The following is a 14,688-nucleotide window of genomic DNA, read 5'->3' on the forward strand; positions in this document are numbered from 1 at the left end:
GAAAAGAAAATGACCCTTTTTCCCGGGCTACTTGGATATTTATGGAAAGCCAGTAGGTTCCACACATATAGGATAGACTAGTACAGACTTGCAAGAGTTTATTCTGGGTCCATCATAGGAGTGGGAAACCACAGAGCGCTCCTATGGCAGAACAGGTGAGAATCAAGACAGGTGAAACAGGTGCCTTTAGGAAAAAGACAAGGCAGGGAAGAAAGGGTTAAAGGAGAGGGAGAAAGGAGGAGACGGAAAAAGAGTTAGGGAAAGGCAAGTGTAGAAGGCCAACCGAAGGGTTAGCGGGACTCTGGGAAGGAAGGGGTTAACCCGGAGCTCGCCCCCAAGAAGTCTAGGGGAGTTAGCGGCCAGAGGCGGGACTTGAGCACAGCCGTGGAAAACAACAGGCCACCTCCAGCACCAACACGGTTAAGGGGGTGGGTCCCGAGAAGAGCCACGTGTCGAAGCGCAAGGCTATTGGTCCTCCCGGAGTTGTTTGTGCGCGGCCATTGGCAACGTCAGGGCGCAGGGACAAACCGATTGGTTAGGCGTTGGAGGTACAACCAGGGCAGGGATAGGGAGGAGGTGGCCGAAGCGCTTCTCCGGGCCGATCTGGGCCAAGCGGAGGGCTGGTGCCAGCTACTCCAGGTCCGGGACAGCAGCAGAAGCCGAGCCAGAGCCTCGGGTGCCGTCGCCATGCGCTGGGTCCGGGCGCTGTGGAAGAATGCGTCCCTAGCCGGGGCGCCCAAGTACATCGAGCACTTCAGCAAGTTCTCCCCGTCCCCGCTGTCCATGAAGCAGTTTCTAGACTTCGGTATGGAGTCAGCGTAGGTGGGCACCGGGGGCGGTGGGCGGGGAAGAGGAGACCCTGGCAATGACAGGTTAACGCCCGCCCGAGGTAGAGATTCTGGGTGGCAGGAGGGTTGGTTTGGAAGAGTATGGACAGGAATGGGTAAACGGCGAGGCAAGCCTGGCTGCCCAGAAAGAGTTAAAGGGTGCCCCCTTCACACTGCTGCTAAGAATGGGGGCTCGAGGAAAGCGTTGGGAGGGGCCATGGAGAGTAAGAGGCACTGATGATAGAGCTAACGGGAGATCTTGGCTACTGAGAGTGGGGACCAGAAGTAAATAGGGGACAGACGTGCTGCTGGGAGTACCAGGGAGATCCAGTCGTCTGGAAGACCTGTGCTGTTCCCGAAGGGTGGGGTACTTCTGAACTGAGCGAGCGAGAAATCCCGGGGCAGCTGGGAAGGGGGCCCTCTGAGTAGGAGGTGTTGGCTGGAGGAGCTCCCCTGAGTGGTGAGCCTCCACCAACTGCAGCTGCCCACTGGGCAAGGACACTTGAAGATCAAATCTGTTCTGGCCTGGCAACCTTTCCTAGCTGAGCAGAGCCCGAGTTACCATGAGCTAGTCAGGTGGCTTACACCCTTCTATGGCCGTGCCTGGGTTTCTGGAGATCACCCGCTACCAGTGTTTTGGGGATTGGGGGTGGCTTTGGGGCAGGAGAAGGCTGTGCCAAGTGGTGGATGGAGACATGGTGTGCCCCTCTCTGTCTACATGGCATTCCCATGGTGCCAGCTGGCGATCAGGAGTGGGCCCAGGTCTTTCAAGAGTTGGCTGAGGTTACAGCTGCGTCACAGACAGGAAGACAGGGAGGTGGCAGACAAGATTTGGGCACCTGTTTTCCAGGAGGTGCCTCTGTTTCTCCCTGTTCTCTTGGAATCTTGAGCTTTGCTTGAAGGGAAATCCTTCAGCCCCAGCAAAGAATGGCAGCTGGAAGGGACTTGCAGGAGTCCGTTCTCCTGTGTGAGGAACACCGAGCCCCTCAAAAGGATGCCGGCATACTCTGGGTAGCAGAAGCAAGGCCTGGTTTTGACCCTAGGTCTCCTGCCTCTAGGCTAACAGTTCTCATTCCTCCACTGCCTGTCCCTCTTGACCCTAGACCAAGGTCCCCATTTGCTTCACAGATGGTCATTAAACATGGCCAATCCTTCATTGGCATCCATCTGTTTCTTCAGCCTGGATGAGATGGGCTGCCTCCGGGATAACGCTGAGTGTTCCTACAGTCCTGGGAATCTTGTCACAGCACCCCAGGGAGGGAAGGATTTCTTAGGTCCCTCTGCCCCCTGGGTCAGTCCCCTGAAATGATGCCTCCCTAGAGGGATGGAAAGAACCGTGAATCAATTTAGGCCAGAACAGTTCAGAATGTGCCCCAGGCGTACCTTGTCTCCCTGGTTAAAGGCAGTGGGGTTTTCACTGAGGGTCAGTAGATACTACTGCTCCTGGAGTGTAGGCGAAGAGGGCTGGTTCGTTCCCAGCAGTCTCTGCCTACACTGACGTGTCAACCTGGGTAGTGGGGTCTCTGGGAAGGCTCCACGTGGTGCCAGTTCCCATGGTTTGCAGCTGTTGATCGATGCCTCTCTTACCCTCAGGATCCAGCAATGCCTGCGAGAAAACTTCGTTCACCTTCCTCCGGCAGGAACTGCCCGTGCGCCTGGCCAACATCATGAAAGAGATTAACCTGCTTCCCGACCGGGTGCTGGGCACCCCCTCAGTGCAGCTGGTGCAGAGCTGGTGAGGCCCCTCATGTTCATCGCCCTTCCGTTATCATCGTGTTCCTCGATTCTTGGGTCAGAGGCTAGGGCAGAGGCAAGGCACACGGGCTCCACGAGACTGGGGAGTTGCCAGGAACACGTGGAAATGCTCAGCCTGAGCAGGGACAAAGGTCAAGTTCAGGCCGTGTCTCACAGTCCTGCTTTCCCTAGGAAACTAGGGTTCCTCCAAGAAAGTGCAGCTTTCCCAGCCAGAGTCATGCTAAAGTCAGCAGTAACCCTTGACCTGCTCCTGGAGCCCAAGCCCCTGTTTGCCCAGGTAACTTGGGAAAACAAGAAACAAGATGACGGTGCAGTTATCCAAGTGGCAAGACAGTTATCTAACTGTCTTGAATACTGGGGAAGCACCCAGTTAAACACAGGCAGCACAGTCGTCCCTTCCCAAAGCGTTCCAAGGGCAGGGATCAAAAGTTTATTACAGGTAGTCGTAGGCACAGAACTCTATCTAGAGCTGGTAACTGGAGGCCACTAGCCAATAACTTCACATGAATTATAAACAAAGGTGTGTCTGTCCCTGGGCGTGTCCCTGGCTGGTCATCAATGGGCTTTTGTGGCAATCGGACAGAAATCTTGTCTTCAGGATTTGCGAGGTGGAATGACCGAGGTTTCCCTGGAGCTTGGGAGCTTGTGTCAGTCCCGTCTATGGACCCAACGCTGTCCCGTGTCTAAGCAAGTAGCAGCTGACTGTGCCACTCAGTAATAAAATGTGCCTTTGCCTAGCACGCCAAAGCCCTGGGTTGTTCCCTAGCAGTGGAGAAATAGCTTAGGCGGCACTAAGTGACACTGACCTATCTATAATCCTAACTTGGGGGCTGAGGTAGGACAGTCAGGATTTTAAGGCCAACCTGAGGAACTTAGTAAGACCCTGTCTCAAAATCAACTAAGGGCTGGTTTGGGCCAGGTGGGACAGTGGTGGCTCACACCTTTAATCCCAGCACTCAGGAAGCAGAAGCAGGCAGATCTCTCTGAGATCAAAACCAGCCTAGTCTACACAGCTGGTTCCAGGATGGCCAGCGCTACATAGAGAAACCCAGTCTTGAAAAACCAAACAACAACAAGAACAAAAGACTGGGACTATAGGTCAGTGGTAAAGCAGCTGCCTGCTCTAGATGGGGCCCTGAGTTCAGGTCTCAGTGTCACACAAACACAAACACAAAGACGCAGCAAGTTTCCCACAAGGAGCCCTCGGTGTTCCTGGGAGACGAAATTCTGCCAAGACAGGGCAAACAAAGTGCAGTGCAAACAAGTGGAGTCGTCACGAGCAGGGAAGGTTAGAGGTTTTTTGGTTTTTGTTTGTTTATGAAGTGACATTGATTGTGACATCTTCCACTACAGAAGTATAGCGTGTCCATTTTGACACTCGTGAAACACAGAAGCATAGACAGAACACATCCACCCTTACCCTCTTTCCTACAGTCCTTGCTAGGATGTCCTGCGATTCTTTGGTGCCCTTCCAGCACTGCGTCTGTGCAGGGATGTGTAGCTCCCTGGCTTATTCTAGAGAGGTGGGATCCAGTAAGGGACAGGGTTGTACACACAAGGTCAGGTGTGCTTTAGGTGCACAGCGCCTGCTGACTGACGTCATGGAGAAAACTGAACAGGGTGGAGGCAGTACCTGTTTTCCTAGTGGTTAGGAGATTGAAGCAGGGGGATAATGCATTCAGGAGTTCAAGACCAGCCTGGGCAACATGTTTCGAAACAATACAAATGGGAAAATTGAAATGGATGCGCAGAAAGACTTGGATACTCCACAGCTGGAAAGAAAGGCAAGGCTGTGAATGTAACTGAGAAGGTAAGGGGTGGGTGGAGGGCCGTTTGATTTTCAGGTGACCCAACCAGGTCACCCATCACTGAGCACTGCACCAGGAGGTCCAGGACCTCTGAGCCAGTCTGCATGTCTTACCACAGGGTGGCAGAGCTGTGGGGAGGGAACAGAAGGTACCATCTGTTCTCCCTGCCCTCCTCCAGTCTGTCCGGCTGACTGGCTTGGCTGGCTCACCAGCTGGTCCCTGACTTCATGACAGGACTTCTCAGAGCCCTCCCAAGGCGCTGTCCTAAGGCAGTCAGGCAGGGTGCCATGCAGAAAGCAGGAGGAGGGCAGGGGGTTGCTGGACCGCCTGTGACTCCCCTTCCCGAGAGCCCTGAGACATCTTAGGGCTTAGCCTGACTTATTCTTCCCTCAAAGCTTGGAAGGACTGCCAGGACATAGCAGGGAGGGGCAGAGCCAGAGAAAACATTCCCCCAGTGGATAATTCAGCCTCCAGGAGCTTGCCAAGGGGGTGGTTGGTCATCTTGATACACTAAAGAGCTGCAGAGAGGGTTTGCAGAGCCGGTGGGCCTCAGCTACAGCAGGAGAAGCGTAAATGGGAGGTCTGAATTATTGCCGGAGCTGGGGTGTTTTTCTATGTGACAGTATTGGGTAAACTCTAGGTGACTGGGATAGTGGGCTGGTGGGAGTGGCCAGGCCCTTCTTCACAGGGAGCCTAGAAAGAGGGCCACTAGCCTGAGGCTGCTGGGTATAGAGCAGAACCTCCCACAGGAGACACGGGAGGGAGCGGCAGGCAGCAGAGTTAATACATAGTCATAGTTAATAGATCACTAGAGGCCTCGGCTGGTGCTTGAAATGATGATTCCCAGTTCAACATAAACCTGACCAGTTCTCTAGCTGCTCAGACCTGGAGTAGTGATGCCACATCTTGGCAGTTACTGGAAGGTGGGGCTACCCCCTAGGCCTGGCAACAGCATGTGTGACTCTTGTGACTTAAGAGTCTTGATGGGTGCACAGCAATGTGGCCTTGCTTGGGCTCAGCTTCCTGGCCTTTAAGAGTGGCGTCCCAGGCTGTTTCTCAGGGTTCCATATTTACTGAGAGTGTGAAATGCGTCGTCTTCGTTAGGCTTACCGTTGCTGCGATGAAACACAGTGACCCAAAGCAACTTGGGAAGGAAAGGATTTATTATGATGGACACTTCCGTACCATAGTCCATCATTAAAGAAAGGCAGTACCAACTTGCACCCCGTCGCTTACTCAGCCTGCCTTTTTATGGCACCCAGGACCACCAGCCCAGGGTGGCCTCACCCTCCTCTATCAACCACTAATTTAAAATTGCCCTACAGACTTCTCTATAGTCCGGTGTTATGAAGGCATTTTCTCAGCCAATGCTTCCTCCTCTCCAGTGACCCTAGTTGGTGTCAAGTTGACATAAAACTAGCCAGCACACACATCTAGAATTTAGACAGTGCCAGCCATGGTCCCATGCTTCTGGGAGGTCACACTGGTAGGTGAAAGGTGATATAATTATGTCAGATGTCTCAGAGGCAATACACAGTGAGGAAAAGGGGTCCGCCAGATGACAACACATCCAAGGTCGTTGGAGCATCAGGGGCCATCCTGTGTGCCGGCTCAGGTGGTCCTGTAGTCTTCATGACCTGCCCTAGCATGGAAATCTCTCCTCACTATCTCCAGATAAGAGATGGAGGTGCAGGAAGTGGGGAGCCGTGGCTAAGGTCAGTTAGGGAGTAGTGGTAGATCTGGGCTTCAAACCCAGACCACAGGTCCCAGAGGCTGCATTTGGGAAGGGACAGGAAAAAGGCTTTGTGTGGGGTTGTGCTGCAGGGCAGTGATTTCCACATTCCCACACATATCTGTGGGAAAGGGGGCTCACCTTCAGCAATGATTCGTCTTCTGGTGCTACCAGAGTCCAGAGGAGTATCCATTGGTTCCTCTCAGGAGGAAGACTGCCTGAAGAGGCTTGGATGGGTAGGAAGGTTCCTCTAGGAAGCACAGCCAGTGAGTCACCCCCGTCACTGAGTTTTGTGGGGTTGGAAGGAGTGTGTGGAGGGGGATGATTTAGTGGAAGGGTATGTATGTATGTGTGGATGGCCATCACTCTCATCCACCTTCCTGGTTGGTTTATCCACGAGGTGTGTAGACCCCAGGCCTTGCCTCTGAAGAGCCCCAGTCCCACTCTACAGCCCTTGTCCTGGGCAGAATAGGAGGCCAAAGGCCCACCCACAGGAGCTGGAGTCTGCGGGAAGCCAGCCTGTCTCTCCTGGCCCATACCAGGTAGCTGATGAGCAGTCCCACAGGTAGTGATCCCCAAGGCATTTCTTAAAGCTAAGTCCTACCCCACCCTGAGCCTCCTGCTGTTAACCCCATCTTTCCCTTGGGCTGGTGCGTCCCAGTGGTCTTTGGGAACAGCCATGTCCAAACCTAAGCCCACTGCCCATTCACAGAGTGACTTCAGAGGTGAGCCGTTTCTACTCTCTCCCTTCATGCAAATAGCCATCCTACTCATGTGGCCGTGGCTTGCTTCATGCTCTTGTTCCCAGCAGCTTTTGATGCCGGTCCACACCCACAGATACACAGTCTTCACATTTACACGCTCACTCCCTTGGCTCAGCCATCCCTCCACTCCCACACACTACTTGCAGGTGGCTGCACGCCCTCCTCCCTCCACTGCATGCCTCTCCCCTCAGGCCTGCATTCCACTCCCGGGAGGTTATTGTCTAGGGGATGGATGGGGGTGCCTCTGTGTTATCTTGAGAGGTTGGGAACACTAGATTCTACCAAGGAGGGCATGGGTTAGTCCCTAGGCCTTCCCCCTCCAGACCTGGATGCACACTTAGCCTTTAGCTTGCCCAAGTAGCCCATCCCAGGGTCTCTCTGAAGGATACAAGTTCTACTCCAGGTAATGTGGAAGGCCAAACCCGTGGTACCTCAGGGCTAGACCAAGAGCCCTGAACAAAATCCCCCTGTCTTCTCCCCTGGGTCGCAGGACTGCATCTAGCCATAACTCCCCATGAAAATGGCCCTTTGAGGGGCAGGCAGACATGTGAGTCTCCACAGTGAACCCAAGCAACCCCAACAGCACTGCCTTTGTCGGTGTGTCCAGGTACCCTATGTTCCATTACGGTGGCCATGTAACCGTTTCCACTTCTTCCCTGATGTTCACTGCACAGTCCTGCCTGGGCTTGGAAACTGGGACCCTGTTTCTTCCTCGGGGTGTGCCCAGAGCCTCCTGCCTCTGACTCTTCTGTCCCCATGCACCCTGGACCTTGAGCAGGGGTCATGTTGACCCCACCTTCTAACTGTTCCCTTCTCTTCTTTCCCCTTCCCTCTTCCACATGTTCATGCTTGTAGCTTCTCTCCCAAGTACCCCCTTCCTCAGAGCCTCCTCATTAGTGACCAGAGGCCCTAGTGGGCCTATGAGCCCAGGAGGGCAGCAGTGTAGGCCACAGCAGTAGCTCAGTGAGTCAGCCATCATACCTCTCTAAGGAGACTGAGGTCCTCCTGATGGCGATATCTGCCCTGGGTAGGGTGAGTATAATCTGACAGGAAGGTGGTCTCTTCATCCTTCCTATTCTTGCCAGTAAGCAAGAAGAGCAACTTCCACAGATCTTGTGCTAGGTTCTGGCTGGGAAGGACAGGGAGGAGGTCTGGAGCCCCAGACCAAGCCTGTCCCTGCTCCCAGTGCAGGCTAGCCTAAAGTGTGGCATGGCTCATAGCCTAAAGCACAGGCAGTAGTGAAGCTGAGTGGTTGTACTCAGCTGGTGACAGGTTTGGAGCCACCAGCATCTGAGTGCTCACTGTGTGGTGGGGATAAGAATTTCCACCGTTCTGGTGCAGAGACAAAGCCAGAGAAGTCCCACAGCTTCCCTGGGGCCACACTAGAACCCAGCAGAACCAGCACTTCTTTGATGTCAGCTGCGGGATCTACACAGAAGAGAACCTGAGTAGAGGTTGAGGTGAGAGTCTGAGCAATGGCAGCTCTGTAGGTGGCAGGAGTTCTGGATACCCATGAGGCTTTGCTATACTCCTATCCAGCTGTGATGCTGCTCCAGGGCTCCTTCCTGCCTCTCTTCTCAGAGCTCTGAGTGCTTTGGACTAGGTCCTAACCTGGCCTCTCTTCTGGACACACTGCTGGACCTCAGGAGCAATCCCTGACAGGGTTTCAGGGAGCCCCTCCTATCCTCAGGCCAGAATGGTTTTGCCATAAGGAACAAAGGGAAACTGGTACCCCCGCCTTTCCAGAACAAGACACAGGCTGGGCATATCTGTAGGGGAAGCTAAAGTCAGAGCGCAGTGGGACAAGGGGTCAGTGGTACCAAATTGGCACCATCTACTGCCACAGGCCCACCTCATATGTAGAAGCTCAGTGCCTTGACTCTGCCTTGTCTACTAACCTTTCCCAAGTGGAGAGGAGACCCTGCTCCTCTGCCAAGCCAGTAGGTGGAGCAGACAGTAGGGCCCACCCACACCCACCCTGCTCCTGCAGGGCAGAGTAAGCCTCCCTGGTCCTACCTCAGGACAGAACTAGCCACACCTACTCACCCTTCTCAACTGAGGCTCCCTAGAGAGTTTCCAGATGACTGTGGGAGCGGCCCTGTGCCAGCCAGCTTGTCAGCTGCACCCGTCGTCCACTAGATACCTTATCTCCTTGTGGGAAGTGCCAGGATCTTTGTAAAGGCGCTCAGCAAGGCAGGTGGATGTCTGAGCCCTCTGTTACTGTGGCCTTTGGTACAGTTGGGCCTCAGTACCCTGTCCTATGCAGCCTCTAGCAGGGGGTGATTTCTGGTCCCTCCTACGATCGCTGTTCTAGGATTCTGGAGCGGAGAAATGTGCTGTAAGGGAACCAGCAGATTCGAGGTCTCCTTGTACAACTTACTAGGTTGCCAGGGAGACCCAGAGCCCATGAAATGGGGAGTTGATTGTCTGCTTCAGCTCTGTGCTGGCTACCATGGCATCTGAGGGGGTGGGAGGGAGCATTCTGTAGTCTCAGCTGAGCTCAGGCCTCTTCTCCCTTCCCACAGGTACGTCCAGAGTCTGTTAGACATCATGGAATTCCTGGACAAGGACCCAGAGGATCAACGGACCCTAAGCCAGTGAGTGAGCACCCTCTTCAGGGACAAGAAGGCGGGTGCAGGCAAGGACATCTTGGTCAGGACCCCAGGGATGGCATGCCAGCTGGGTGCAGGAGGAGGCCCCTGCCTTCAGGAGTACCCTAAGGAAGTGGGAGACAGGCTGCTTGTGGGAAATCCTGGTTGTCTGAGAGCGATGCAGACTCCAGGTATCAGTATGCCAAGAGAACGTGGGGAACCCTGACCTCAGGAACAGACCTTCAGCTGCAGGCAGGAAGATGGGTGGGCAGCTGGGAGAATAAGGGTGGGGCCCAAGCCTGAGACTGCCCTCTCTGCAGGTTCACCGAAGCCCTGGTCACCATCCGGAACCGGCACAACGATGTAGTACCTACCATGGCACAGGGAGTGCTGGAGTACAAGGACACCTACGGCGATGACCCAGTCTCCAACCAGAACATCCAGTACTTCCTGGACCGCTTCTACCTCAGCCGCATCTCCATCCGCATGCTCATCAACCAGCACAGTGAGCTCTGGCCGCCTCGGAGAGGGCAAGGGGTCCTGGCAGGGCATGCCGGGAAGGGCCACCGCCCCTGACAGGAAAGCAGGGCTCCCCACGAGTTACTGGCTTAAGTCAGGTGTGGTAGCATATGCCTTTAATCTTAGCACCTGGGAGGCTGGGGCAGGAGGATCGTATGCTTGAGGCCAAGCTTAGCTACATAGTGAGACTTTGCCTCAAAAAAAAAAAAAAGTAAATATATAAATAAAAATAAGCCAGGCAGTGGTGGTGCATGTCTTTAATCTAGCACTTGGGAGGCAGAGGCTGGTGGATGTCTTGAGTTTGAGGCCAGCCTGGTCTATATAGTAAGTTCCGAGACAGCCAGGGCTACACAAAGAAACCCAATCTCAAAAAAAAGGGGGGGGGGCTGGAGAGATGGCTCAGCGGTTAAGAGCACTGGCTGTTCTTCCAGAGGTCCTGAGTTCAATTCCCAGCAACCACATGGTGGCTCACAACCATCTGTAATGAGATCTGGTGCCCTCTTCTGGCCTGCAGACATACATGCAGACAGAGCACTGTATACATAATAAATAAATAAGTAAATAAATAAATAAATCTTTAAAAAAACCAAACTATACATTTAATAAGGTGTGATGTGGGAGAAGCCTATAGAAGGACTGCTTAGGGGTATAGAGGCCGTAGGAGGCCTGAGCTGGGGAAAGACCGGACTTGAGGGTCATGGTTAGCATGGAGTGTACCGAGGCTTACAGATGAGGCTTGGGAAATCGGAGGGTTAGGCCCTGTGAACTAACCAGCAGTGTCCTTTCTGTCTCCACAGCCCTCATCTTTGATGGAAGTACCAACCCGGCTCACCCCAAACACATTGGCAGCATTGACCCCAATTGCAACGTGTCTGATGTGGTGAAAGGTGAGCCCTCCCACCTCCCACACCATAGACCTGGCCCATAAAGGAGCTCCAGGGACCCTTCCCATATAACCTGGACAGAGGGTGACCCATTCCCAGTGGGTAGGGGCATGTCCCCATGGGTTTCATGTTGGTGATGCATTATGGGCCAGCCACCCATAACCTGAGTGGTTCCCTCTCCTCCCAGATGCCTACGACATGGCCAAGCTCCTATGTGATAAGTATTACATGGCTTCACCTGACCTAGAGATCCGGGAAATTAATGGTAAGCAAATGAGCTGATGTGTGTGCATGCGTGATTGTGTGTTTGTGTTTATGTGTGTGCGCGCACAAGCGCGTGCATGTGTTTCAGAGCACTGGGGACAGGCTAGAGCAGGGGAGCTGGAGGGTCAGACTCCCCTAGAAGGGAGCTGTTCTGTATTATTAATTTGCTGGATAACTGCTTTTCATTTGACACGTGCATCATGTAAAGAAGACAGGCAAGCTCTTGCCCTCGCAGAGCTGACGTCCTTGGTACTGGGGAGGTCGGGACCTATGGCAGTTTACTACTGAGCATGCAAATCCACCAGCTAATTTCAAAGCCTTGTAAGTGATAGGCTGATGTCTTCGTCCTTGTGCGAGAACAAGGACGTTCTTTGTAAGTGAAGGACATGATGTGGGGGTCAGAGGACAGAGGCCAGGGAGAATGACGTGTGAAGGGACACCTCCGCAGACCGCAGTGGCTTAATTAAGAGATGCTTCTGGGTGGCCAATACCTGCATTACTAGCTACGGCAGCTTGGAAGGTGCACAGCCACCTGTTAGGTACAGCTGTGGGGGGAGTGGTCTGGAAGGTGCACAGCCACCTGTTAGGTACAGCTGTGGGGGGAGTGGTCTGGAAGGTGCACAGCCACCTGTTACCCATAGCTGTGGGGGGGAGTGGTCTGGAAGGTACACAGCCACCTGTTAGCCACAACTGTGGGGGGGGGTCTGGAAGGTACACAGCCACCTGTTAGCTGCAGCTGGGGGGGAGGTCTGCTCTGAAGGAACAAGGGCTACAGGGTCGCCCTGTCGATAAGATTGTGGACCCTGCTGTGCTTCTGTCCTTGGTCTTGATTCCCGCAGCCACCAATGCCACCCAGCCCATTCACATGGTCTATGTCCCCTCCCACCTCTACCACATGCTGTTTGAGCTCTTCAAGGTAAGAAGGCTGCCCTTCTGAGGGGAGACTGGGAGGGCCAGCCCTAGGCCCTCAGCTTCAGCAGCACTTCCCTTACCGTGTCCTTCATTCCCTCCCCAGAATGCCATGCGGGCCACTGTGGAAAGCCACGAGTCCAGCCTCACTCTCCCCCCTATCAAGATTATGGTGGCCTTGGGTGAAGAAGATCTGTCCATCAAAGTATGGGACCCTCAACTTGGGAGGCCATGGGGATTAGGGTGAGGAGTGGAGACTGTAACCCTGGAGGGCATCTCACGTGTTCCTTGTCTCCCAGATGAGTGACCGAGGTGGGGGTGTCCCCCTGAGGAAGATCGAGAGGCTTTTCAGCTACATGTACTCCACAGCCCCCACACCCCAGCCTGGCACTGGGGGTACCCCACTGGTGAGATGGCTTCCTTCTGCCCCCTTGGCTCCTGCTCTCCTAACTCCCAAGCATACTCCACCTCCACCCATGACTGTGTGGTGACAGTCCTGAAGCCAGGCCTTCCATCTCTCCACTGCTTGCCCCCTGCCTGCTGATAATCTCTCTGCCCATCCGTCCATCTGTCTGTCCACTGAGCTGTCACTTCTCCCCAATGCTCTCTCTTCCCTCTTTTTTTCTGAATTGCTAATTGCTAGCACTTTTGTCCCAACTCCTGTGGAATAGGCAGCGTGGGCTTAGGGAAGGGGCTCAGGCCTCTGGGTCGAGCTCTCCTTTCCAGCTTCCCTCTCTACTTCCTCTGAAGTTCCCCTGCCTACCATCTACCTCCGTCTGCTCCAGAAATGTCCCTTCCTCACCCGTGCCCCAGCACCCCTGCCTGTCCCTAGCTGGGCATCCCTGGCTCACTTTATGACCTGTGACTTAACCTGCAGGCTGGTTTTGGGTATGGACTCCCCATTTCCCGTCTCTATGCCAAGTACTTCCAAGGGGACCTGCAGCTCTTCTCTATGGAGGGCTTTGGGACAGACGCCGTCATCTATCTCAAGGTGAGGCCCATTGAGGGCAAGTTTGCTGCTAGCAGGTTTTTACCCATCCCTCATCCTGGCTCCAGACTCTGAGCTAAGCCTTGGCTCCTCAAGTGTTGTAACTTTAAACTAACATGGTAGGGAATGTCAGGGGTCCAGGGTCTGTGAGTAGGACCCCTCTTCTGGGGACTCAGGCTGGAAGAAAGAGGGGCTTACAGATCTTGGCCTTCCATGGAGTGGGAATGTGCCTTGGTGAAAGATAGAAACCACACAGCCCAACCTCCTCCCTCTCTCCTTTGTCCTTTGAGGAAACAGCTGTCTGGAATGGACCAGAGCAAAATGCAGAAAGTTCAGACCCTTTAGGGACATTTCTAGGTCTGGGGTACCTGTCTCAGCTAGTGTCTGGTATGGGGCTGACTGAGACGTGGGTTAGGATGCCAAGGGCAGAGATCATCAGGGCCCAGGTGGGAAAGTGTGAGGAGTGGGGAGCAGGAGGCTGATGGTAGTGCTCCCTAGGCCCTGTCCACGGACTCAGTGGAGCGTCTGCCTGTCTACAACAAGTCTGCCTGGCGTCACTACCAGACCATTCAGGAGGCCGGTGACTGGTGTGTGCCGAGCACAGAGCCCAAGAACACATCGACGTATCGGGTCAGCTAGGGGCCTTCTCTCCCTGGCTCCTGGGAGGATGCTGCCACCTCTGAATCCAGCCACCACAGGGACCTTCCCTATCCCCTGGGGTACAGAGGGTGAAGCTGGGTCTCCCTAATGGCCAGGTCTGTCTTTGTAGGAATCTCAGTGACCCATCTGTGGTGGTCCCTAAGTGCCAATCTGTCTCTATGGAGAAACCTAGGGTGTTTCTCTGGAGTCTGGTCTCCATGGTGATGCTTGAGGGTTGGGGATGGCTCTACCTATTGGGTGCCCCAGAGACACTTCTCCATGGCAGTTCTCCCAAGACCAGAGCTGTCAGTTTTCTACCAGAGACCCCAGGTCCCCCTCACTGCCTGCATAGTCCTGGCCTTCCAAGTGGCTGCTCCGCTTGCCTTATGCCCACGCTCCGGACAGGTATACTGGGATGTGTCCTGTGTCCGTGTTAAGAAGGATGGAGTGCCCTCAGGTCTGGAGAGAGGATGGAGGGAAGGGTGCACCCTTGCCCTGGTCCTGCAGCCTCTCTCTGCCTCTACTCTGGACACCAAGGCTGCAGCTGGGAACTTGAGAGTGGGTGGTGGTTTTCACCCAAGGCCCATGTCTAAATTAGTAGCACCTGGGAAAGCCCAGCAGTAACCTGCCCCACCAGGATTCCAGGACGATCTTGGCAATATTTGTGCCACTTCTTAAACCCTTGCCCAGCATGTCCTCACATGCACTCCCCTGCCCAGTGTACACCCACCCTATCTTGCCTGCGCTTTAGACCACCCCCCCCGTGCCCACCATGTGTGCACAGGTGACCCATCCCTAAGATATCCTATGTACATAGCCAGTTTTGTAAAATCTCAGATGCCTCCCCCTTCCCCTCAGCACACAGGGGTTAAAGCTGTGTGCCCCTCCCAGTGGCTGGGATGATGACAGTGACATTCACAGTAAACAGATGAAATCACACTGTTGTCTGGCTGTCTTGCTGTGGGAGGGTGAGTCCACACACACACACACACTTGTGAAGGCTGGTCC

The 14,688-nt window shown here is 54.3% G+C and overlaps 1 protein-coding gene across 2 annotated transcripts; it reads left to right on the forward strand.

Moving 5' to 3' along the window:
• The first annotated feature begins 540 nt into the window (after positions 1-540).
• On the forward strand, positions 541-14,619 carry Pdk2 (pyruvate dehydrogenase kinase 2). Of its 2 annotated transcripts, none has more exons than XM_041665595.1 (11): positions 541-805; positions 2,421-2,562; positions 9,412-9,483; positions 9,798-9,982; positions 10,794-10,883; positions 11,068-11,145; positions 11,984-12,060; positions 12,160-12,258; positions 12,353-12,460; positions 12,931-13,044; positions 13,540-14,619. In XM_041665595.1, the coding sequence occupies exons 1-11, from the start codon at positions 688-690 to the stop codon at positions 13,678-13,680; spliced, it is 1,224 nt and encodes a 407-aa protein (XP_041521529.1). In that variant the 5' UTR covers positions 541-687; the 3' UTR covers positions 13,681-14,619. The 2 variants fall into 2 exon arrangements, with proteins under 2 accessions (XP_041521529.1, XP_041521528.1); XM_041665594.1 differs by lacking the exon at positions 541-805 and adding an exon at positions 1,070-1,189.
• The last annotated feature ends 69 nt before the right edge of the window (positions 14,620-14,688 follow it).

This window comes from Microtus oregoni, unplaced genomic scaffold (genome assembly GCF_018167655.1).
Source record: "Microtus oregoni isolate MIOR12 unplaced genomic scaffold, Mior012 000015F_ref0000493, whole genome shotgun sequence".
In the NCBI taxonomy this organism is placed as follows: Eukaryota; Metazoa; Chordata; class Mammalia; order Rodentia; family Cricetidae; genus Microtus; species Microtus oregoni.

Excerpts from the sequence above, each read along its gene's own strand:
- Pdk2 (XM_041665595.1), top strand. The coding sequence starts at position 688 with ATGCGCTGGGTCCGGGCGCTGTGGAAGAATGCGTCCCTAGCCGGGGCG. Across the intron at positions 806-2,420 it reads GAAGCAGTTTCTAGACTTCG|GATCCAGCAATGCCTGCGAG; the intron begins GTATGGAGTCAG and ends TCTTACCCTCAG. Across the intron at positions 11,146-11,983 it reads AGAGATCCGGGAAATTAATG|CCACCAATGCCACCCAGCCC; the intron begins GTAAGCAAATGA and ends TGATTCCCGCAG.